The 25,296-nt window shown below is 38.6% G+C and overlaps 1 protein-coding gene across 1 annotated transcript in view; it reads left to right on the forward strand.

Annotated features, from left to right (window-relative positions):
- The first annotated feature begins 569 nt into the window (after positions 1-569).
- The window catches only part of TACR3 (tachykinin receptor 3), an 86,183-nt gene continuing 61,456 nt past the window's right edge, over positions 570-25,296 (forward strand). The window contains exon 1 of the mRNA XM_005890477.2: positions 570-1,116. Within this exon, the coding sequence (XP_005890539.2) occupies positions 575-1,116 (542 nt within the window). The 5' untranslated portion in view covers positions 570-574. The remainder of the gene's footprint in view (positions 1,117-25,296) is intronic.

Genomic DNA, 25,296 nt, shown 5'->3' on the forward strand with positions numbered 1-25,296 from the left:
AAAAACAATCTTGTCAAGATTTTAATTACATATAAGAAAGTGCAGCCCTTCCTTGAGCCTGTCAACCCGCCAAGCTCCAGCGAGTAGCGAATGAATGAAACCCAGAGGGCGGGGTTGGAGGAAAGGAGCGCAGTCGTCTTCCAAAAAGGGGTTGTCAGCTCCGCGGCCCCCACAACGTCACCGAAGCAGAGCCCTGTAAGAGACTATAAAGATCGCAGCGGCTCCTGAACCTCAGCGCTTCAGCTGGTGCCCCGGGAACTCCAGCAGGAGTGATTCCCGGAGGGTCTCCGCTGGCGCCAGTCCCTAACATCACTTTTTTCAGACTGTCTCATCCTTCTTGCCCGATAGATGCTCAAAGTCGCTTTTGGAGAAAGCGCCTCCTTTCTCCCCATCACCTACAGGGTCAAAGCATCCCTTAACCAGCAAGGGCTGTGGTACCTTCTCCACCTCGATTCGGGGCGGGGCTGAGGTCCGCTCAGCAGAGAAGCGACTGGGAGGCGGAGAAGAACTTCGCGGGAGACGGGCCGGGCTGACGGTGGGTGAGCGAGGGGACTCAGGTTGCACACCCATCGCTATGGCCTCTCTCCCCGTAGCCGCGAACTGGACCAACGGGGGAACGGCCGGCGCGGACATCGGGAACCTGAGTGCGCTCGAGCCTGGGGCAGCCGCGGGAAAGGCTGAGACTGAGTGGCTGCAACTGCTCGTCCAAGCCGGCAATCTTTCCGCTTCCTTCTCCCCGCTGGGTCTGGCTGCGGCCTCCCCTGCGCCTTCGCAGTCCCGGTCTAATATCACCAACCAGTTCGTGCAGCCGTCCTGGCGCATCGCGCTCTGGTCCCTCGCCTACGGCGTGGTGGTGGCCGTGGCCGTCTTCGGGAATCTCATCGTCATCTGGATCATCCTGGCCCACAAGCGCATGAGGACCGTCACCAACTACTTCCTCGTGAACTTGGCTTTCTCCGACGCCTCCATGGCCGCCTTCAACACCTTGGTCAACTTCATCTATGCGCTGCACAGCGAGTGGTACTTCGGCGCCAACTACTGTCGCTTCCAGAACTTCTTTCCTATCACAGCGGTGTTCGCCAGCATCTACTCTATGACAGCCATTTCGGTGGACAGGTGAGGAGAACACTGGGAGGAAGGAGGAGGAGGAGACAGACAGAGAAGCTGGGCAGTGGGATAAGGTTAAAAAGAAATGGATCTGATGAAAGGAAAGGGACTGGGTGAAAGTTCTTAAAGCAGGTCACTAACCTTGGTGGCTCAGAAAATAAACAACCTGCCTGCAATGCAGGAGACCCAGGTTCAATTCTTGGGTTGGGAAGATCCCCAGGAGAAGGAAATGGGAACCCATTTCAATATTCTTGCCTGGAAAATTCCATGGACAGAGGAGCCTGGAGGGCTACAGTCCTTGGGGTCACAGAGTCAGACACGATTGAGTGACTAACACTGATGATGATGAACCCATTTACAAATGGGTCCATCAATGGCTGAACTTGTTCTGTTTCTATGGCCTCCCCACTCCCACCCTAAACCCCTAATCCCCATTGAGGTCATCTAGAGAGAATGAAGAAGGTGAATGAAAGAGATGGGAAAACCTGTCATTCCAAGTAGGACAAACTCAACTAAAAACACTTAACACTAGTACATTTTCTCAAATGGCTTCAAACAATTGCCACAAAAATTATGTGACCTTTAACTTGTACTTTGGAGGCTTCCTCCTCTCCGTTAGTCACTATTCTGTCAGAAAAATGAATGCTACCTGCCTCCTCTCTCTGGTTTGCTGATTCTTAGTGCCATCCATCCTGTGCCCGATCCTTGCCCCAAGGCCAGCACCGGTTTGGTCTCCCAGTTATGGAGGATCCAACAGAGGCAGTAAGCTCCCTCCAAATGATTGCTAGCAGCCAGCAGTTTCTCCAGTTCTCCAGGTTAGTTTTCACTTCCAGTAATCTGTGGAGACCCTGTGCCTGGAAGATGGTATCTGACTCTTTCAGATGATAGGCAAGAAAAAGCCCAAAGACTAAGTGGTTAGGAAATGAGGCATGCCACTTGATAACTGTTTAAAGATAATCTTTTAGAATGTTCCCCCATCTACTTTGGGAATCCCAAGATTCTTAAGCAATTATAAGAAGCTGGAGAGACATCCAACACTTGTTCTCATAAACCAGTTTATGAAATTTCAGTGTGTGTTTGCTTCCTCATATTGAATATTATGGACAATGCAGACTGTGTTAAGACAATGGTAAATATCTACCTGTTACTAGTGAAAGTGAAAGGCACTTAATCAGGTTGGACTCTTAGAGACCCCATGGACTATACAGGCTATGGAATTCTCCGGGCCAGAATGCTGGAGTGGGTAGCCTTTCCCTTCTCCAGGGGATCTTCCCAACCCAGGGATTGAACCCAGGTCTCCCAAGTTGCAGGCAGATTCTTTACCAGCTGACCCACAAGGGAAGCCCAAGAATACTGGAGTGGGTAGCCTATCCCCTCTCCAGTGGATCTTCCCCACCCAGGAATTGAACTGGGGTCTCCTGCATTGCAAGCAGATTCTTTACCAACTGAGCTATCAGGGAAGCCCTGTTACTGATGGTTACACTTTAATTCAATAGTATGCTAAAAATGAACCACATTAGTGGCTTTTAGTCTCCATTTTGTGATTGGCAGTTTGCATGGGGTTGATGGGGGTAGGGGAGGTGAAGTGACTTTAATTTCAAGTATTAATGTTCTCATCCATGAAAAGGAAAGAATACTTTTTTCTATATTAACAAACTTGTTTGAAAATAAAATGTAGCTTAATATTAATTCTTACTACAGTAAGTCACCATTATGAAAAAAAATAAGAAAAAAAAAATGGCTTTTTTCCATCAGTCCATCCTCTGTCTTTATTGTTTTGAAATTGAAGGTATTGAAGGCATAAAGCTTTAGAAACAATTTTCAAATGCCAGGCCCATGGGGTTAAATTGAAGGAGCAGTGGTTAGTTCCCACTGACTAGGATTTGTAAGCACAAAACCACATTTTTTTAAAGCCTCTGACACTGCCAGTCTTCTTTTCCCCTCTATGTCTAGTTTTCAAGTATCTCACTCCTTCATTTTTGCAGGCACAATGGTGAGTACGAAGAAGAAACAAAGTCAGTTCCAAGTTGGAAAACAAGTGAAAGCACCTCTAATCTTGCTCCACTGATCTAGAAAGGAATGTTTCTTTGGTTTGGAATCTGTCTTTAGTTTTGTTATGGTTTGATTTATTCTTTGCTCTAATCTGGAGGAGATATGCATTAGCATATCAGGTTGTAAGATTCTCACAATGTTCTTAAAATGTTAATGATACATTATGAAATTTGATGAAAATTTAGTGTGTGAAGGCTGTGAGGGAAAAAAAAATTTAGTGTTTCAAGTATGTGAGGGGGAAAAAAGGTCATTTTCCCAGTTACTTTCTGCCAATATTTATGTAAAATCTGAAATAACACTGGAGTTATTCTAATTGATAATGTAATGCTATTTCATCACATTCACTGGTTTGAAATCAATGAATGTTTTACTACTTACACCTTACTATTTCCTTACTAGAAAACATTATTCAATTACCAAAACTACTCAAAATTAAGGATCATACAATTTGCAATAAAGTCTGAGGCATATTCAGTGCAATATGCTTGAAGAAATTTTAGTTTCCAATATAATTAATGCTTTATTGAAATAACCATAAAATTACATAAGCCCTAATTGGGTCTTAATTGGTAAAGGATTACATCATTTAAATTGTGATAGTAACACTTGGCTTATTGAATTGTGAGTGTTTTCTATTCCCATTTTTTTCTTAGATTATATTCCATTATAGGTTATTACAGGATATTGAGTATAATTTCCCATGTGCTTTGTTGTGCTAATTTTCTTCAGTCATGTTCGACTCTTTGGGAACCTATGGACTGTAGCCCACCAGGCTCCTCTGTCCATGGGATTCTCCAGGCAAGAAAACTAGAGTGGGTTGCCATGCTCTCCTCCAGGGGATCTTCCCAACCCAGGGATCAAACCCATGTCTCTTATGTCTCATGCATTGGCAGGTGGGTTCTTTACCACTAGTGCTACCTGGGAAGCCCCTCTATTCCCATTTAACATAAATTGAATTGCGTCTTCCCAGCCTAAATGAAAAATGTATTGAACTCACTGTGTCCCTCTCCATGTGTGTGCGCTCAGTCGTGTCTGACTCTTTGTGACCCCATGGACTGTATAGCCTGAAAGCTCCTCTGTCCATGGGATTTTCCAGGCTAGAATACTGGAGTGGGCTTCCAATTCCTACTCCAGGGGATCTTCCCGACCCGGGCATCCAACCTGCATCTCTGTGTCTCCTGCATTGGCAGATGGATTCTTTACCACTAGCGCCACCTGGGAAGCCCTTGTGTCCGTCTGCCTAAAATCAAAAAGATCTTCTGAGGTTTAAAACTACTTCAGCTTTGAGGCAGGCACTTATAGCTTTGTTTCAGCTGTAGCAAAATGCTTACAACCTCCTCTGACCTCAGAAATCTTAGACCTGAAAAGGATTGCAGATCCTCCCTAATAAACATTTGTATTTTACACATGGAAAACCTCAAACCAACAGTCCCACATTTTAAATAAAAACACTGTGTTTTCCTTTAAATGTTTTGCACTCATTCTGCACTGGAAGAATTGCTTGACTTCTAACTTCACATTTTTAATGTAATTAATAATTCTACTAAAGATTTGAATGTGAGTTCACAGGTTCTGATCTTATCCTGAAACATCCTATGTATTTGCTTTGTTAGAAATTCTTGCAAATCTTATATATGTTCTATAGACCAAAACATCATCTTTAAGTTCTACACAGTTCCTTCTTGCCTATAAGGCTACTTCACCATCCTTACACACACACACACACACACACACACACAGTGGAATTAGTGCCAATGAAGAGTCACTGTTTCTCTCCACTATCCTTCCCAAATTTGGCATTTTGAAATGTAACATTTGAACACAACTTTTATCTGAAAGATGTTTGGCTCTCACAGGATCACGCAGTAGCGCTTCAAACCACTGCAGTCCACTCCAGGACCCCTACTGTTCTTAACCTCTACACTTTCTTATGACTCCTAACTAGTTGTGATAACTATAGGTTAATATTAAAATTTAGCACTTGTCTATGCTATCTATTTCACATGTATATATAAAACATCTCACATATATTTACATGTTTTAATTGAGAATGCTAGAATTTTAAGATGTTAGAAAATTATTAATAGAACAGTTATTATCTTTTTAAGTATATGGTATACCACTTGATATATAGGGATATTAGAAAATATTTTCTTCCATTTTCTAAGCACATTTTCAAGTTAAGTTAGAAACTCTAGAAAAGTGTATTAGTATATGTGGTTTAGTCCCTAAGTCGTATCTGACTCTTGTGACCCCATGGACTGTAGCCTGCTAGGCTCCTCTGTCCATGGGATTCTGCAGGCAAGAATACTGGAGTGGGTTGCCATTTCCTTCTCCAGGGGATCTTCCTGACCCAGGGATTGAACCTGGGTCTCCTGCTTTGCAGGCAGATTCTTTACCAACTGAGCTATGAGGGAAGCCCTTATTAATATACAGTAAAAGACAACAAAGGTCCGTCTAGTCAAGGCTATGGTTTTTCCAGTGGTCATGTATGGATATGAGAGTTGGACTGTGAAGAAAGCTGAGTGCCGAAGAATTGATGCTCTTGAACTGTGGTGTTGGAGAAGACTCCTGAGAGTCCCTTGGACTGCAAGGAGATCCAATCAGTCCATTCTAAAGGAGATCAGCCCTGGTTGTTCTTTGGGAGGAATGATGCTAAAGCTGAAACTCCAGTACTTTGGCCACCTCATGCGAAGAGTTGACTCATTGGAAAAGACTCTGATGCTGGGAAGGATTGGGGGCAGGAGGAGAAGGGGACGACAGAGGATGAGATGCCTAGATGGCATCACCGACTCGATGGACATGAGTTTGAATGAACTCCGGGAGTTGGTGATGGACAGGGAGGCTTGGCGTGCTGCGATTCATGGGGTCGCAAAGAGTCGGACACGACTGAGCGACTGAACTGAACTGAAAGGACAATTTCAGAGCATAGAGTCCAGTATCAATTAAAATATTTAAAGACTTTTTAAAGTGACAGTCACTTTTTTTTTACCTGGTAACCTTAAGGATGTAATTTAATGTGTTTTATTTAATAGTCCCAAAGCCTTAACAAACACAGCAAAAAATTCTTTATATTTTTCAAACCCAGGGACACCTGACATAAATAATTATTAAAATAAATATTTAATCTAACTGAAATAATTTCTGTTTTATCCAAATAAATTAAAATTTTACCTTGTATGCTATACTTTTTAAACTTTGCTTTTCATAGAGCTGTTATGCAAAGTATTCATAGAACCTTGATTTCTTTTGAAATTTACTGTGGACAGATAAAAATATATAATCATAAATCATGAGGCCTCAATCTGATAACAAATTATCTAAATGTACTGCAGTAAATTTTACCATTGCTTTAAATATTATGGCTATAAATACTTCAGTAAATTTTTTTAAATGCCTTTATCAGTCTTGTGCCTGACCAACGTCTTCATTCTTCTCTACCTGGTGTCATGCTCAGTAGTTCAGTCGTGTCCGACTCTGCGATCTCATGGATTGTAGCCCTCCAGGCTCCTCTGTCCACAGGATTCTCCAGGCAAGAATGTTGGAGTGGCTTGCCCTTTCCTCCTTCAGGTTATCTTCCCCACCCAGGGACTGAACCCACATCTCCTGCGTCTCCTGCACTGGCAGGTGGGTTCTTTCCCATTCTGTACCACTGAGCCACCGGGCAAGCCCAGGCATATCCCAAAGCAAACTCAGTGAATGAAGCTGTAAAACCTCTATCTGATCACAATTTCCAGATGGTCTGATTTGTTGAATTGAAAAAACTGCCAGAAAGGATAAAATGCATTTCCTCCAAAAGTATCTTTTTACCTGAACTTTGGATATAGCTTAAGAATCAAATAATTCAAAGTTGTAACATATGGTAAAAGCTCTGTAAATCATTCTCATTCCAGTCCCCAATTTCTGATCCTAATCCGTCCTCTATACCAATCTTTTATTTAAATGTATTTTCCCCTGATTAATTATAACGAGTATACAGGCATAGTGAAAAAATTAAACATATATATTAGAAAGTTAAATTTATCCATAATTGTCCTACACCCCAAATATAGCCAATCTATGATCTTGACATTCACATTTTAACTCTCATTTGTCGTGATATATTTATCTCACATGTATGTATTTTATATATATATATATGTGTGTGTGTGTATGTATATACAACTCTTGCATAGTACATTATCAGTTCAGTTCAGTTGCTCAGTCGTGTCTGACTCTTTGCAACCCCCCCTGTCCATCACCAACTCCCGGAGTTCACTCAGACTCACGTCCATCGAGTCAGTGATGCCATCCAGCCATCTCATCCTCTGTCATCCCCTTCTCCTCCTGCCCCCAATCCCTCCCAGCGTCAGAGTCTTTTCCAATGAGTCAACTCTTCACATGAGGTGGCCAAAGTACTGGAGTTTCAGCTTTAGCATCATTCCTTCCAAAGAAGTCCAGCTCTCACATCCATACATGACCACAGGAAAAACCAAAGCCTTGACTAGACGGATCTTTGTTGACAAAGTACTGTCTCTGCTTTTGAATATGCTATCTAGGTTGGTCATAACTTTTCTTCCAAGAAGTAAGCATCTTTTAATTTCATGGCTGCAGTCACCATCTGCAGTGATTTTGGAGCCCAAAAAAATAAAGTCTGACACTGTTTCCACTGTTTCCCCATCTATTTCCCATGAAGTGATGGGACTGAATGCCATGATCTTAGTTTTCTGAATGTTGAGCTTTAAGCCAATTTTTTCACTCTCCACTTTCACTTTCATCAAGAGGCTTTTTAGTTCCTCTTCACTTTCTGCCATAAGGGTGGTGTCATCTGCATATCTGAGGTTATTGAGATTTCTCCTGGCAATCTTGATTCCAGCTTATGTTTCTTCCAACCTGGCATTTCTCATGATGTACTCTGCATATAAGTTAAATAAGCAGGGTGACAATATACAGCCTTGACGCACTCCTTTTCCTATTTGAAACCAGTCTGTTGTTCCATGTCCAGTTCTAACTGTTGCTTCCTGACCTGCGTACAAATTTCTCAAGAGGCAGGTCAGGTGGTCTGGTATTCCCATCTCTTTCAGAATTTTCCACAGTTTATTGTGATCCACACAGTCAAAGGCTTTGGCATAGTCCATAAAGCAGAAATAGATGTTTTTCTGAAACTCTCTTGCTTTTTCCATGATCCAGCGGATGTTGGCAATTTGGTCTCTGGTTCCTCTGCCTTTTCTAAAACCAGCTTGAACATCTGGAAGTTCAAATTGCCAACATCCGCTGGATCATAGTACATTATACATATGCATAAATAAAGATACATTTTTAATTACTAAACTTAACTAAAATAGCATCACATTATTGTGTCATTTTAAATTTACCATTCACAGAGTTATCAAAATATATTTATTCTGTGCTTAGCCCTTACTGTGTCCTTACGTCTGTCATACCAGCTGGCACATGGTAAGCACACAATCCAGACTACTGAATAAAATAATCATAAAAGTAATCAAATAAAAATTAAAGTGATGAGATACAATCTTTTTCCATTAAAATTTACAGATATTGCTATATTGTAGTAAATATGACATTTTTACACATGCTTTTAGATTGAACCATATGTAACTGCCAATTTTTATAGCTTAAAATGTCATTATTTTATATGATTTAATCTAGTAGTTGGATATGTATTGTCAAATTGCAGGGGTGCAATTTTCCAACAGGTTCAAAAACATTTTTCAAATCAAAATTCATGTTGAAGCATTTAAAAATCAAATTTTACCTAGCAAATTAGAAATTACATTTGAATATAACATCAATTTTATCAAGTCTCTGAAGTGAAGTTGCTCAGTCGTGTCCGACTCTTTGCGACCCCATGGACTGTAGCCCACCAGGCTCCTCCATTCATGGAATTTTCTAGGCAAGAGTACTGAAGTAGGTTGCCATTTCCTTCTCCAGGGGATCTTCCCCACCCAGGGATTGAATCCGGGTCTCCTGCATTGTGGGCAGATGCTTTACCATCTGAGCCACCAAGGAATCCCAATCAAGTCTCTAGGTACATATATATAAATGTGCTAACATTAACATACCCAACATTTTTTAGTCCATAACCTTTACTTATAAACCATTTCTTGCTAGTTATTTCAAAGACATCTAGTCTCCAGTATTTCAAAGAATCCCTAGAAAGGTCTGATAACAGTTTATCCGTAGTCTTCTTTAGCATTTCCATTCTCCCTACTCCGCTCTGGCCAGAGACAGAGAAAGAGACAAAAAAGGAAAAGCAATGTCAACACTTTGGTACAGAGCATAACAGTGTGTCGGGAATAAGCCATGCCCTTTCCCGGTGGCTGTTTTGGGCATATTGCAGCCAAACCTGCAAAAGTCTTAAGTTACAAACTACCCTCTGCCTGATATTTTTGTGATGTCTATTTGTGTTCCATATAGAATTCAGAGAAATTATCTTGTCCCTAAGCTTCGCTCCATTAACAATTTCTTAATGACCAGTGTTCCTTCATCTACTTGCAACTCTCTCTCCCTGGGGCTCAGCTCTAAAGCATATGTCCAGGATGAGGGATTGTCCTACTTCCCTATGCTTCATTGCTCTGAGAATAAACCATTCTAATTAAGGCTCGCTCACTGGTACATTAAATAAATGCTGCAAAACATACAACTGGGATTTTCAGCCCCACCACTTCAGGTCATACAGTCAGAATCTGAAAGGCATTTTAGACTTAACAGGATCTGAGGAATTGTTAGACAATAAATTTAACAGTCTGATATAATTCTATATGTACAATAAGGTAGATGTAGATTTGATTTGCTCTGAATGGTGAGATTTGGGGTAATTTTATTTTCTTTTATACTTTTCCTTTTCTAATTATCTACAACAAAATGTGCTTCTTTTACATGAAACAAAATACAGTCAAAAATTAAATAATAATTAAAGCCCTGGAGATGTATGTTGCTGATGGTTGCACAACAATGCGAATGTATCATTGAACTGTACACCTAGATATAGTTACCTAGTAAATTTTATGTTTGGTATATTTGACCACAATAAAATTTTTTAAATATTAAATAAGTAAACAATGTTTAAAAACCCAATAATGACTCTGAAAAAGTCAAGCCAAAGAGTTTGGACTCAAGAAGATAGTGACTTGATTAAACTTTGTATAGATATTGTATTGATAAATGTTTTATGGCAACATTTTTAACATACTTTCTAGGCTAACTTAGAAATCATGAAGACACTCTTGCAAGAGAGTACTGTTAATATTACAATGGATTAATTTGTAAATTGAAATTTTTTTCTCAGGAGTTATGTAAAGATATCACATCTGTGTGGAGTAATTTAGAAGACTACCTAAAGGCACAGGGATAAATTAGCTCAGTATTTCTACTATTCAGTCTGGTATATGACAAAGGTTTTTAAATATTTGCTCAAGTCCTCGATTTTGAGCTCGTATGAATTATCATCTATGAATTTCTTTACCTTCAAATCTGCCCACGTGTCAAAGATTATTTATATTTTCCATACCTATAAGTAAGGAAAATATGTATCTGATTATATCACTAAGCAACAAAGGGCTCAGTTCTGTTCTGGAGCTGCTTTATTACTTGTTAGAGGGAATCAACTGTGTATATTTCTTCTCAATTCTGCTGTCAGTGATGTTACTTTGGTAGCCTGAAATCATAGTAGGAATATTTGCATCACAGAAATCTGCAAATGCTAGAAATCATGAATTTTGCTTTGTTCTGTTCATTTTTTTTAAGAGAGCCTGTGGTTAAACATTTACCAGCACACAAATCACTATTCTTGTAGTCACTCACTCAGAAGGTATTTCTTAAGAACCTTGTAAGTATTAACACTGTGTAGAAAGAGGGCACACTGGGATAAACAAGAAGGACATGTCCCCTATTCTAATGAAACTGTGATTAACATCTCCACTTGAACCCCTTGGCTGTATTCCATAGTCCTAAATCCAACAATCTATTGGACTTCATCTTTTGAATGTTTAATAATCATCTCAGAAGTCACGTGCTTCAAACTGAGTTCCCTACATTCCTCCAAAACTTACTCACCCTACAGTCTTGAGGTCAGAACTCTTGGAAGTATTCTCAGGTCATCTCTTCTTTCATACTCTGTGTCTAATCAATTAGCAAATCTAACCACTTTTACTTTAAATATATATATGGAATCTAATCACTCCTTAAGATGTCTACTGTTTCCTCCCTGCTGCTGCTGCTGCTGCTAAGTCGCTTCAGTCGTGTCCGACTCTGTGCGACCCCATAGACAGCAGCCAACCAGGCTCGGCCGTTCCTGGGATTCTCCAGGCAAGAACACTGGAGTGGGATGCCATTTCCTTCTCCAATGCATGAAAGTGAAAAGTGAAAGTGAAATCACTCAGTCGTGTCCTACCCCCCGCGACCCATGGACCTCAGCCCACCAGGCTCCCCCATCCATGGGATTTTCCAGGCAAGAGTACTGGAGTGGGGTGCCATTGTCCAAGTCAATCCTGTTTCTCACCTAAGAGTTTTCTCAGAGGATGAGATGGTTGGATGGCATCGCCAACTTGATGGACATGAGTTTGAGCAAGCTCTGGAAATTGGTGATAAACAGGGAAGCCTGGCCTGCTGCAGTCCACGGGATCGCAAAGAATTGGACACGACTGAGCAACTGAATTGAACTGAACAGTTTTTTCTATCCCTGCTCTTGTTTCCCTTTCTCAATGCAACTATCAAAGTGATCCTGTAATGAGTCAGATCATTTATCCCCTCTGCAAGTCCTCCAGTGGCTCCTCAGTTCTCTCAGGGTAGAAATCAAAGTCTTACAATGGTCTATAAGATTTTATAATAAGCGGTCCTTTGTTTCTCTCTGATCTTATCTCCTACTACTCACCATGTCACAGCTCTGCTCAACCATCTCTAGACTTCTCTGTTACATCAATATGCTAAGCATATTTCCGCCTCAGAATCTTATACTCTGTGTGAAACACTTCCTCCAGACAGCCACATTGTTCATTACCTGTACTACTTTGGACCTTGAGCACTCTGTTGTTTTAATTGCTTTAAATTTTTCTTTGTCACATGTATCTGTATCACCTCCTAAAATACTATATAATCAGCTCATCTCTATGAAGTAAATGAATAATAGAGTCTATGGTAAGTATGAGAACACATAGCAGGGGAAAGCACTAGAAGGCGATGGCACCCCACTCCAGTACTCTTGCCTGGAGAATCCCATGGACGGAGGAGCCTGGTAGGCTGCAGTCCATGGGGTCGCTAAGAGTCGGACACGACTGAGCGACTTCACTTTCACTTTTCACTTTCATGCATTGGAGAAGGAAATGGAAACCCACTCCAGTGTTCTTGCCTGGAGAATTTCAGGGACGGCGGAGCCTGGTGGGCTGCGTCTGGTGGGGTCGCACAGAGTCAGACACGACTGAAGCGACTTAGCAGCAGCAGCAGCAGCAGAGCAGAAAAACACAGAAATGTAGAAGCACTTTTTTTCGCATGGTGATCACCTTTATTTGCGAAACACTGATTTTTTTTTAATTGGGGTATAATTGCTTTACAATGTACAACATAGTGAATTAGCTATATGTATACATATATTGGCTGCTTCTTGTTCCTTCCTTCCACCCCAACCCCATCCTGGCCATCATCAAAAAATCTACAAACAATAAATGCTGGAGAAGGTGTAGAGAAAATGAAACCCTCTTGCACTGTTGGTGGGAATGTAAATTGATACTGTCACTGTGGAGAACAGTATGGAGGTTCCTTAAAAAAATAAAAATAGAACTATCATATGGCCCAGCAATCCCAGTACTGGGAGTATATCTAGATACATTTTTAAAGTTATTTTACAAAAGTATAGAAAATTTCTCCTAGTAAATTTGCTATGAGTAGTTACTATTTAAATAAAAATGAAACATTTAAAATAACTATACAGCTTAATATGTAACTATCATATTAAACTGAATTATCTATAAAGAAAAAGATTAGATTTTCAAATGAGCAAAGGGAACAATTCTGAAGAAATTAAAATACAAATGGAGTGTTTATTCTGCATAAGTACTCTTAATCACAATTCAGAATTCTTAGATGAATAAACTTAACTGAATTTAAAAGATGTCACAGTACCATATATCAGAGTACCGTAGTTTTTTTTTATTTTGTTTTGTTTTGTTAAATTTTATTTTATTTTTAAACTTTACAATATTGTATTAGTTTTGCCAAATATCGAAATGAATCTGCCACAGGTATACCCACGTTCCCCGTCCTGAACCCTCCTCCCTCCTCCCTCCCCTACCCTCCCTCTGGGTCGTCCCAGTGCACCAGCCCCAAGCATCCAGTACCATGCATCGAACCTGGACTGGCGACTCGTTTCATACATGATATTATACATGTTTCAATGCTATTCTCCCAAATCTCCCCACCCTCTCCATCTCCCACAGAGTCCATAAGACTGATCTATGCATCGGTGTCTCTTTTGCAGTCTCATACACAGGGTTATTGTTACCATCTTTCTAAATTCCATATATATGCGTTAGTATACTGTATTGGTGTTTTTCTTTCTGGCTTACTTCACTGTGTATAATAGGTTCCAGTATCATCCATCTCATTAGAACTGATTCTAATGTATTCTTTTTAATGGCTGAGTAATACTCCATTGTGTATATGTACCACTGCTTTCTTATCCATTCATCTGCTGATGGGCATCTAGGTTGCTTCCATGTCCTGGCTATTATAAACAGTGCTGCAATGAACATTGGGGTACACGTGTCTCTTTCAATTCTGGTTTCCTCAGTGTGTATGCCCAGCAGTGGGATTGCTGGATCATAAGGCAGTTCTATTTCCAGTTTTTTAAGGAATCTCCACACTGTTCTCCATAGTGGCTGTACTAGTTTGCATTCTCACCAACAGTGTAAGAGGCTTCCCTTTTCTCCACACCCTCTCCAGCATTTATTGCTTGTAGACTTTTGGATCGCATCCATTCTGACTGGCATGAAATGGTACCTCATAGTGGTTTTGATTTGCATTTCTCTGATAATGAGTGATGTTGAGCATCTTTTCATGTGTTTGTTAGCCATCTGTATGTCTTCTTTGGAGAAATGTCTATTTAGTTCTTTGGCCCATTTTTTGATTGGGTCATTTATTTTTCTGGAGTTGAGCTGTAGGAGTTGCTTGTATATTTTTGAAATTAGTTGTTTGTCAGTTGCTTCATTTGCTATTATTTTCTCCCATTCTGAAGACTGCCTTTTCACCTTGCTAATAGTTTCCTTTGTTGTGCAGAAGCTTTTAAGTTTAATTAGGTCCCATTTGTTTATTTTTGCTTTTATTTCCAATATTCTTGGAGGTGGGTCATAGAGGATCCTGCTGTGATGTATGTCAGAGAGTGTTTTACCTATGTTCTCCTCTAGGAGTTTTATAGTTTCTGGTCTTACGTTTAGATCTTTAATCCATTTTGAGTTTATTTTTGTGTATGGTGTTAGAAAGTGTTCTAGTTTCATTCTTTCACAAGTGGTTGACCAGTTTTCCCAGCACCACTTGTTAAAGAGATTGTCTTTAATCCATTGTATATTCTTGCCTCCTTTGTCAAAGATAAGGTGTCCATAGGTGCGTGAATTTATCTCTGGGCTTTCTATTTTGTTCCATTGATCAATATTTCTGTCTTTGTGCCAGTACCATACTGTCTTGATAACTGTGGCTTTGTAGTAGAGCCTGAAGTCAGGTAGGTTGATTCCTCCAGTTCCATTCTTCTTTCTCAAGATAGCTTTGGCTATTCGAGGTTTTTTGTATTTCCATACAAATTGTGAAATTATTTGTTCTAGCTCTGTGAAGAATACCGTTGGTAGCTTGATAGGGATTGCATTGAATCTATAAATTGCTTTGGGTAGTATACTCATTTTCACTATATTGATTCTTCCAATCCATGAACATGGTATATTTCTCCATCTATTAGTGTCCTCTTTGATTTCTTTCACCAGTGTTTTATAGTTTTCTATATATAGGTCTTTAGTTTCTTTAGGTAGATATATTCCTAAGTATTTTATTCTTTCTGTTGCAATGGTGAATGGAATTGTTTCCTTAATTTCTCTTTGAGTTTTCTCATTATTAGTGTATAGGAATGCAAGGGATTTTTGTGTGTTCATTTTATATCCTGCAACTTTACTATAATCATTGATTAGTTCTAATAATTTTCTGGTAGAGTCTTTAGGGTTTTCTATGTAAAGGATCATGTCATCTGCAAACAGTGAGAGTTTTACTTCTTCTTTTCCAATTTGGATTCCTTTTATTTCTTTTTCTGCTCTGATTGCTGTGGCCAAAACTTCCAAAACTATGTTGAATAGTAATGGTGAAAGTGGGCACCCCTGTCTTGTTCCTGACTTTAGAGGAAATGCTTTCAATTTTTCACCATTGAGGATAATGTTTGCTGTGGGTTTGTCATATATAGCTTTTATTATGTTGAGGTATGTTCCTTCTATTCCTGCTTTCTGGAGAGTTCTTATCATAAATGGATGTTGAATTTTGTCAAAGACTTTCTCTGCATCTATTGAGATAATCATATGGTTTTTGTTTTTCAATTTGTTAATGAGTTAATGTGTTAACAATGTGTAAACACAATGTTAATGTGTATAACATTGATTGATTTGCGGATATTGAAGAATCCTTACATCCCTGGGATAAAGCCCACTTGGTCATGGTGTATGATCTTTTCAATGTGCTGTTGGATTCTGATTGCTAGAATTTTGTTAAGGATTTTTGCATCTATGTTCATCAGTGATATTGGCCTGTAGTTTTCTTTTTTTGTGGCATCTTTGTCAGGTTTTGGTATTAGGGTGATGGTGGCCTCATAGAATGAGTTTGGGAGTTTACCTTCCTCTGCAATTTTCTGGAAGAGTTTGAGCAGGATAGGTGTTAGCTCTTCTCTAAATTTTTGGTAGAATTCAGCTGTGAAGCCATCTGGACCTGGGCTTTTGTTTGCTGGAAGATTTTTGATTACAGTTTCAATTTCCGTGCTTGTGATGGGTCTGTTAAGATTTTCTATTTCTTCCTGGTTGAGTTTTGGAAAGTTGTACTTTTCTAAGAATTTGTCCATTTCTTCCACGTTGTCCATTTTTATTGGCATATAATTGTTGATAGTAGTCTCTTATGATCCTTTGTATTTCTGTGTTGTCTGTTGTGATCTCTCCATTTTCATTTCTAATTTTATTGATTTGATTTTTCTCCCTTTGTTTCTTGATGAGTCTGGCTAATGGTTTGTCAATTTTATTTATCCTTTCAAAGAACTAGCTTTTGGCTTTGTTGATTTTTGCTATGGTCTCTTTTGTTTCTTTTGCATTTATTTCTGCCCTAATTTTTAAGATTTCTTTCCTTCTACTAACCCTGGGGTTCTTCATTTCCTCCTTTTCTAGTTGCTTTAGGTGTAGGGTTAGTTATTTATTTGACTTTTTTCTTGTTTCTTTAGGAATGCCTGTATTGCTATGTACTTTCCCCTTAGGACTGCTTTTAAAGTGTCCCACAGGTTTTGAGTTGTTGTGTTTTCATTTTCATTAGTTTCTATGCAAATTTTGATTTCTTTTTTGATTTCTTCTGTGATTTGTTGGTTATTCAGCAGCGTGTTGTTCAGCCTCCATATGTTGGAATTTTTAATAGTTTTTCTCCTGTAATTGAGATCTAATCTTACTGCATTGTGGTCAGAAAAGATGCTTGGAATGATATCTATTTTTTTGAATTTACCAAGGCTAGCTTTATGGCCCAGCATGTGATCTATCCTGGAGAAGGTTCCATGTGCGCTTGAGAAAAAGGTGAAATTCATTGTTGTGGGATGAAATGTCCTATAGATATCAATTAGGTCTAACTGGTCTATTGTATCATTTAACGTTTGTGTTTCCTTGTTAATTTTCTGTTTAGTTGATCTATCCATAGGTGTGAGTGGGGTATTAAAGTCCCCCACTATTATTGTGTTATTGTTAATTTCTCCTTTCATACTTGTTAGCATTTGTCTTACATATTGCGGTGCTCCCATGTTGGGTGCATATATATTTATAATTGTTATATCTTCTTCTTGGATTGATCCTTTGATCATTAGGTAGTGACCATCTTTGTCTCTTTTCACAGCCTTTGTTTTAAAGTCTATTTTATCTGATATAAGTATTGCTACTCCTGCTTTCTTTTGGTCCCTATTTGCATGGAAAATCTTTTTCCAGCCCTTCACTTTCAGTCTGTATGTGTCCCCTGTTTTGAGGTGGGTCTCTTGTAGACAACATATGTAGGGGTCTTGTTTTTGTATCCATTCAGCCAGTCTTTGTCTTTTGGTTGGGGCATTCAACCCATTTACGTTTAAGGTAATTACTGATAAGTATGATCCCGTTGCCATTTACTTTATTGTTTTGGGTTGAGTTTATACACTGTTTTTGTGTTTCCTGTCTAGAGAATATCCTTTAGTATTTGTTGGAGAGCTGGTTTGGTGGTGCTGAATTCTCTCAGCTTTTGCTTGTCTGAGAAGCTTTTGATTTCTCCTTCATATTTGAATGAGATCCTTGCTGGGTACAATAATCTGGGCTGTAGCTTATTTTCTTTCATCACTTTAAGTATGTCTTGCCATTCCCTCCTGGCTTGAAGAGTTTCTATTGAAAGATCAGCTGTTATCCTAATGGGAATTCCCTTGTGTGTTATTTGTTGTTTTTCCCTTGCTGCTTTTAATATTTGTTCTTTGTGTTTGATCTTTGTTAATTTGATTAATACGTGTCTTGGGGTGTTTCACCTTGGGTTTATCCTGTTTGGGACTCTCTGGGTTTCTTGGACTTGGGTGATTATTTCCTTCCCCATTTTAGGGAAGTTTTCAACTATTATCTCCTCAAGTATTTTCTCATGGTCTTTCTTTTTGTCTTCTTCTTCTGGGACCCCTATGATTCGAATGTTGTAGCATTTAATATTGTCCTGGAGGTCTCTGAGATTGTCCTCATTTCTTTTAATTCGTTTTTCTTTTTTCCTCTCTGATTCATTTATTTCTACCATTCTATCTTCTAATTCACTAATCCTATCTTCTGCCTCTGTTATTCTACTATTTGTTGCCTCCAGACTGTTTTTAATTTCATTTATTGCATTATTCATTATATATTGACTCTCTTTTATTTCTTCTAGGTCCTTGTTAAACCTTTCTTGCATCTTCTCGATCTTAGTCTCCAAGCTATTTATCTGTGATTCCATTTTGATTTCAAGATTTTAGATCAATTTCACTATCATTATTCGGAATTCTTTATCAGGTAGATTCCCTATCTCTTCCTCTTTAGTTTGGTTAGGTGGGCATTTATCCTGTTCCTTTATCTGCTGGGTATTCCTCTGTCTCTTCATCTTGTTTAAATTGCTGAGTTTGGGGTGTCCTTTCTGTATTCTGGCAGTTTGTGGAGTTCTCTTTATTGTGGCGTTTCCTCGCTCTGTGTGGGTTTGTACAGGTGGCTTGTCAAGGTTTCTTGGTTAGGGAAGCTTGTGTCGGGGTTCTGGTGAGTGGAGCTGTATTTCTTCTCTCTTTTTTTCCCTCTGCTTCATCTAGTTTCACTTCCTCCTAAGGAACTGCATGTGGAGGCGTTGCGCTGGACACTTCAGACCAGGGTTCCAAGTGGAAACGTCTGCACCCAACTCGGACAGCTCAGTTCAAGATGGTGGCGGACCTGGGCAGAGGCACTGGCCCAGGACCTGGAAGGATCTAAGCAGCACTCCCATAGAGCACTGCCAGTACCGTAGTTTTAAACCTTCAAACTAAAGGGATATATGAAGGCTATTTTCTCCATTAAGTTAACTACATGGTATAAAATAAATTCAAAACTTTTAAACATCCTTCTTGTTTCATTAGCTTAAAATGTTTTACTCCAAAAATATAAATATTTTCAATATCTCTTAAACAAAAATTAACATATTCTAAATTTCATGTTGAGGGCTCTGATATTTCAGAAACAAAACTGTATAATAATATGTTTAAAATAATAGATTACTAATTTTTTCTACCTAAGAAATTACTGACAATCCCCATTGACTAGTCACAAAACCATTGCAGAGACTATCTTTAATGAAAATGAATGAAACAGGTCTCCTTAGAAACATATAAAAGGATACCATTTTAAAGTTTTAGCAGCTCAAAAATAGGACACATATGCCAAAGAACACACACATATGCAACAAATTCTATGCGTGCACAATTCTATACATGAACTTGCTTTACACAAATTTCAATTAACCAAGATTATTTAGTTATATATTTATACATTTATTTATAATATAGTAATATAACAGACATAATAGTTTATATATATATATATATATATATAACAATACCAGTCCCCTCAAGAGCAAGCTCAAGTTTTTGTTACCATGTCATATCAACTGTATTTGCATAAAGTAAAGCTGTTAGCTTTTCAGTCCATGAATTGTTCCACAAATAACATATGCACTTCATAATCAGTGGTCAATCATATTCCTATTTTTCAAAATCTGTTACTGACTGGTCACTGATTATCTGTTAGTTGCTTCCTGCACACACAGCAAAGCACATAGTTGCATTGCCTCGTTGTCCTTCAGTGATAACCTCAAATGACATCTTAGAAAAATGGCTAATCAAAAGAAAGACTTGCCAACAAAGAAGAAGGTGTAGTGAAGAAATAAAAAGTATTAACACCAAAAGTGAAATTCAAGTTCAATATAGGTGAAAATAAAGAAGAATAGCTGCATATGTGAATGTTGACAGTCACTTAACAAGAGACTCAAAGTATGCAGCCAGGGGAAATTAGTAAAGGTGAATTTATCAACATAAATGAGGAAAATGATACTGACAAATGAGGAAGATATCTGAGAGGAGGAGACACTGGCCAAAATCGTCATGTTAAAAAACAAAACAAAACCTCTCAGAGATATTTCAACGTTTTCCAAGTTCAAGAATAAAATGTTGAAGTCAATTCAAACTCACAAAGGTACAAAAAAAAAAATATGCTGGCTCTGTATATGTTATACGAAAGAATAAAGTAAACAATATTCAGATTCAGGACTTTTTTTTTCTAAGGGTTTATTTTAGAGAAAGTTTTGTTTAACAGCAAAAATGAAGAGAAGGTACAGAGACTTCCTATATATCTTCTGCCCATCCCCCTTATGCACAGCCTCCCTGTTATCAACATCTCCCACTAGACTGGTACATTTGTTAGCACTGACGAACCTATACGGACTCATCATAATCACCCAAACCCTGTCATTTACATTAGGCTTTACTTTTGGTATTATACATTCAATGCATTTAGGCAAATGTATAATGACGTGTATCTACCATTATGGTCTCCTCCAGAGTATTTTCAGGACCCTGAAAATTCTCTGTCCTTTACCTATTCAACCCTATTTCCCTGAATCCCTAGCAAATACTGATCTTCTTCTTGTGTCCATAGTTTCATCTTTTCCATAATCATATAGTTGGAATCAGTGTGTAGCCTCTTTCAGATTGCGTCTTTCACTTATCAATTATGGATTAAATGTTGTTAATGCTTTTTCATGGCTTGATATAGAATTCTTTTTAACAGTGAATGATATTTCATTATCTGATGCACCATAGTTTGTTTATTCATTCATCTAATGAAAGACATCTTCGGTGCTTCCAAGTTTTTGGCAATTATGAATGAAACTGTGATAAACATCCATGTGCAGGGTTTTTTGTGGGGGTGACACTGCTGTGGGGGGAGCTGTTGTGGGGCATAAGTCTTCAACTCCATTTAGTAAATATCATGGAGCACAATTGTTGGATTTTATGGTAAGAGTATGTTTGGCTTTTTAAGAAGCAACCAAACTATCTTCCAAGATGGCTGTACCATTTTGCATTCCCACTAGCAATGTATGAGAGTTTCTGTTGCTTCACATCCTTTCCAGCATCTGGTGGTGTGGGTTTTCACCATTCTAACTGATGTCTACTGGTATCTCATTGTTGTTCTCATTTGTATTACCTGATGATGTATGATGCGGAGCATATTTTTGTATGCTTATTTGCCATCTGTATATCTTCTTTGCTGAGGTGTCTGTTAAGGTTTTCAGAACCTTATATATAAGTTAGCTCAGAGATTCTTTCTTCAGCCATGCTCAGCCTACTAATTTTGTTTCTTTCTTTCTTAGGATTTCTGTCTCTCCACTTGCATTGCCCAGTAATTCTTACATGCTATCTACTTTATTATTAGAGCCCTTAGGATATTAATCCAATTGTTTTAAATTCCCAGTATGATAATTCCAACATCCCTTCTATGACTGGTTCTGAAGATTGCTTGATCTCTTCAATTTTTCTGTGTGTCTTTTGGCATGCCTTGTACATTTTTTTTTTTTGATAGCTACTGTCCTCGCACTATTTATTGAAAAAAATACTATTTATCCCATTAAATTGCCTTGGATGTATATGTGCCAAGAGTCAATTGAACACAAATGTGTTTATTTCTAGACTCTTGATATTTTTGATTTATTGATCTACATGACTATTTTTATGCCAGTACTACACTATCTTGATTACTGTAGCCCTCTAGTAAGTTTTGAAGTACAGAAAGTATAAGTACTACAACTTTTTATTTTTCAAAATTTTTGACTATTCTAAAAGAACTGTACTTCCAAATTACTTTTAGGGTAAGTTTTTAAAATTCTGGAATTAGAGTAAGAATTTTTATAAGGATTGTCTTAAGCCTTTCAATGAATTTGGAAAGCATTATCAGTTCAACAATATTGAGTCTTCCAATCCATGGACATGGACTTCTACTTATGAGGTCTTCTTTAATTCCTTTCAGCAATGATTTACAGTTTTCAATATACAGGTATCAATTTTTTTTTACATTTCTTCCTATATTTATTAAATTTTACTAAATGTTACTTTTTTGTGCTACTGAATACAATTTTTTGAAGTTCATTTTCAGATTGTTCATAACTAGTATCAGTTCAGTTCAGTCGCTCAGCCGTGTCTGACTCTTTGCGACCCAAAGGACTATACCACACCAGGCTTCCCTGTCCATCACCAACTCCTGGAGCTTGCTCAAACACATGTCGATCAAGTCAGTGATGCCATCCAACCACCTCATCCTCTGTCATCCCCTTCTCCTCCCACCTTCAATCTTTCCCAGCATCAGGATGTTTTCAAATGAGTCATTTCTTCGCATCAGGTGGCCAAAGTATTGGAGCTTCAGCTTCAGCATCAGTCCTTCCAATGAATATTCAGGACTGATTTCCTTTAGGATGGATTGGATAGATCTCCTTGCAGTCCAATGGACTCTCAAGAGTCTTCTCCAACACCACAGTTCAAAAGCATCAATTCTTTGGCATTCAGCTTTCTTTATAGTCCAACTCTAACATTCATTCATGACTACTGGAAAAATCATGGTTTTGACTAGATGGACCTTTGTTGGCAAAGTAACGTCTCTGCTTTTTAATATGCTGTCTAGGTTGGTCATAACTTTTCTTCCAAGGAGCAAGTGTCTTTTAATTTCATGGCTGCAGTCACCATCTGCAGTGATTTTTGGAGCCCAAGAAGATAGTCTGTCACTGTTTCTACTGTTTCCCCATCTTATACCATGAAGAGATGGGACCAGATGCCATGATCTTCGTTTTTTGCATATTGAGTTTTAAGCCAGCTTTTTCACTCTCCTCTTTCACTTTCATCAAAAGGCTCTTTAGTTCCTCTTCAGTTTCTGCCACAAGGGTGGTGTCATCTGCATATCTGAGGTTATTGATATTTCTCCCAGCAATCTTGATTCCAGCCTGTGCTTCATCCAGCCCAGCATTTTGCATAATGTACTCTGCATAGAAGTTGAATAAACAGGGTGACGATATACAGCCCTGACATACTCCTTTCCCAATTTGGAACCAGTCCGTTGTTCCATGTCCAGTTCTAACTGTTGCTTCTTGACCTGCATACAGATTTCTCAAGAGGCAAGGAAGGTGGTTTGGTATTCCCATCTCTTGAAGAATTTTCCAGTTTGTTGTGATCCACATAGTCAAAGGCTTTGGCATAGTCAATAAAGCAGAAGTAGATGTTTTTCTGGAACTCTCTTGCTTTTTCAGTGATCCAACGGATGTTGGCAATTTGATCCTTGGTTTTGCTGCCTTTTCTAAATCCAGCTTGAACATCTGAAAGTTCTTGGTTCAAGTACTATTGAAGCCTGGCTTGGAGAATTTTGAGAATTACTTTGCTAGTGTGTGAGATGAGTGCAATTGTGCAGTAGTTTGAGCATTCTTTGGCATTGCCTTTCTTTGGGATTGGAATGAAAACTGACCTTTTCCAGTCCTGTGGCCACTGCTGAGTTTTCCAAATTTGCTGGCATATTGAGTGCAGCACTTTCACAGCATCATCTTTTAGGATTTGAAATAGCTCAGCTGGAATTCCATCACCTCCACTAGCTTTGCTCATAGTGATACTTCCTAAGGCCCACTTGACTTCAGACTCCAGGATGTCTGGCTCTAAGTGAGTGATCACACCCTCGTGGTTATCTGGGTCATTACGAATTTTTTTTTTTTTTGTATAGTTCTTCTGTGTATTCTTACCTCCTCTTCTTAATATCTTCTGCTTCTGTTAGGTCCATACCGTTTTTGTCCTTTATTATGCCCATTTTTCCATGAAAGATTCCCTTGATGTCCCTAATTTTCTTGAAGAGAGCTCTAGTTTTTCCCATTCTATTGTTTTCCTCTCTTTCTTTGCATAGATCACCGAGAAAAGCTTTCTTACCTCTCGTTGGTATTCTTTGGAACTCTGCATTCAGATGGGTATGTCTTTCCTTTTCTCCTTTGTCTCTTTTTAGCTTCTCTTCTTTTTTCAGCTATTTGTAAGGCTCCTCAGACAACCATTTTGCCTTTTTGTATTTCTTTTTCTTGGGATGGTCTTGATCACTGCCTCCTGTACAATGTCATGAACCTCTCTCCTAAGTTCTTCAGGCACCTGGTCTATCAAATCTAATCCTTTGAATCTATTTCTCACATCCACTGTATAATTGTAAGGGATTTGATTTAGGTCATACCTGAATGGGCCTGTGGCTTTCACTACTTTCTTCAATTTAAGTCTGCATTTGGCAATAAGGAGTTCATGATCTGAGCCACAGTCAGCTCCTGGTCTTGTTTTTGCTGACTGTATAGAGCTTCTCCATCTTTGGCTGCAAAGAATGTAATCAGTCTGATTTCGGTGTTGACCATCTGGTGATATCCATGTGTAGAGTCGTCTCTTGTGTTGTTGGAAGAGGGTGTTTGCTATGACCAGTGTGTTCTCTTGCAAAACTCTATTAGTCTTTGCCCCGCTTCATTTTGTACTCCAAGGCCAAACTTGCCTGTTACTCCAGGTATCTCTTGATTTCCTACTTTTGCATTCCAGTCCCCTATGATGGAAAGGACATCTTTGGTGCTAGTTCTAGGAAGTTTGTAGGTCATCATAGAACTGTTCAACTTCAGTTTCTTCAGGATTAGTGGTTGGGGAACAGAGTTAGATTACTGTGATACTGAATGGCTTGCCTTGGAAATGAACACATATCATTCTGTCATTTTTGAGATTGCACCCAAGTACTGCATTTAGGACTCTTTTTTTGACTATGAGGGCTACTCCATTTCTTCTAAGCGATTCTTGCCCACAGTAATAGATGTAATTGTATTTCTATATACTAGTTATGTCTTGCACATATCTACTACTAGTGTGGGCAAGACATAACCAGTATATAGAAATACAGTTGATTTAACCTGTATCCTGTGACCATGCTAAATTTATTTATTAATTTTAATGGGTTTTGAGTTTTGTGGATTCCTTAGGATTTTCAATTGGAGTAGGCAATGGAAATATGGAAGATCATTTCATCTGCTAAGAAAAGCAGTATTACTTCTGCTAGTATTACTCCTGTCAGTAATAAACACAGTATTCCTGTTGAATCTGGATGCCTTTTCTTTCTTTCTTTGTAGCTGTTATTGTTGCTACTGTTTGCTATTATTTTCTTAGCTGATTTTTCTTTTTAATTATATATTCATAATACCTTATTAAGTTAATTTGAGTACAAATTTTTCAATGATAGAAAAACAATTTTTAAAATTACCTCCATTCATTCATTAATTTAGTCATATAATAAATATGTTGTTTAATTGCTAAGTTGTGTTAGAGTCTTGTGACCCAATGGACTGTGGCCCACT

The sequence above is a fragment of the Bos mutus genome, chromosome 6, assembly GCF_027580195.1.
Source record: "Bos mutus isolate GX-2022 chromosome 6, NWIPB_WYAK_1.1, whole genome shotgun sequence".
Lineage (NCBI taxonomy): Eukaryota > Metazoa > Chordata > Mammalia > Artiodactyla > Bovidae > Bos > Bos mutus.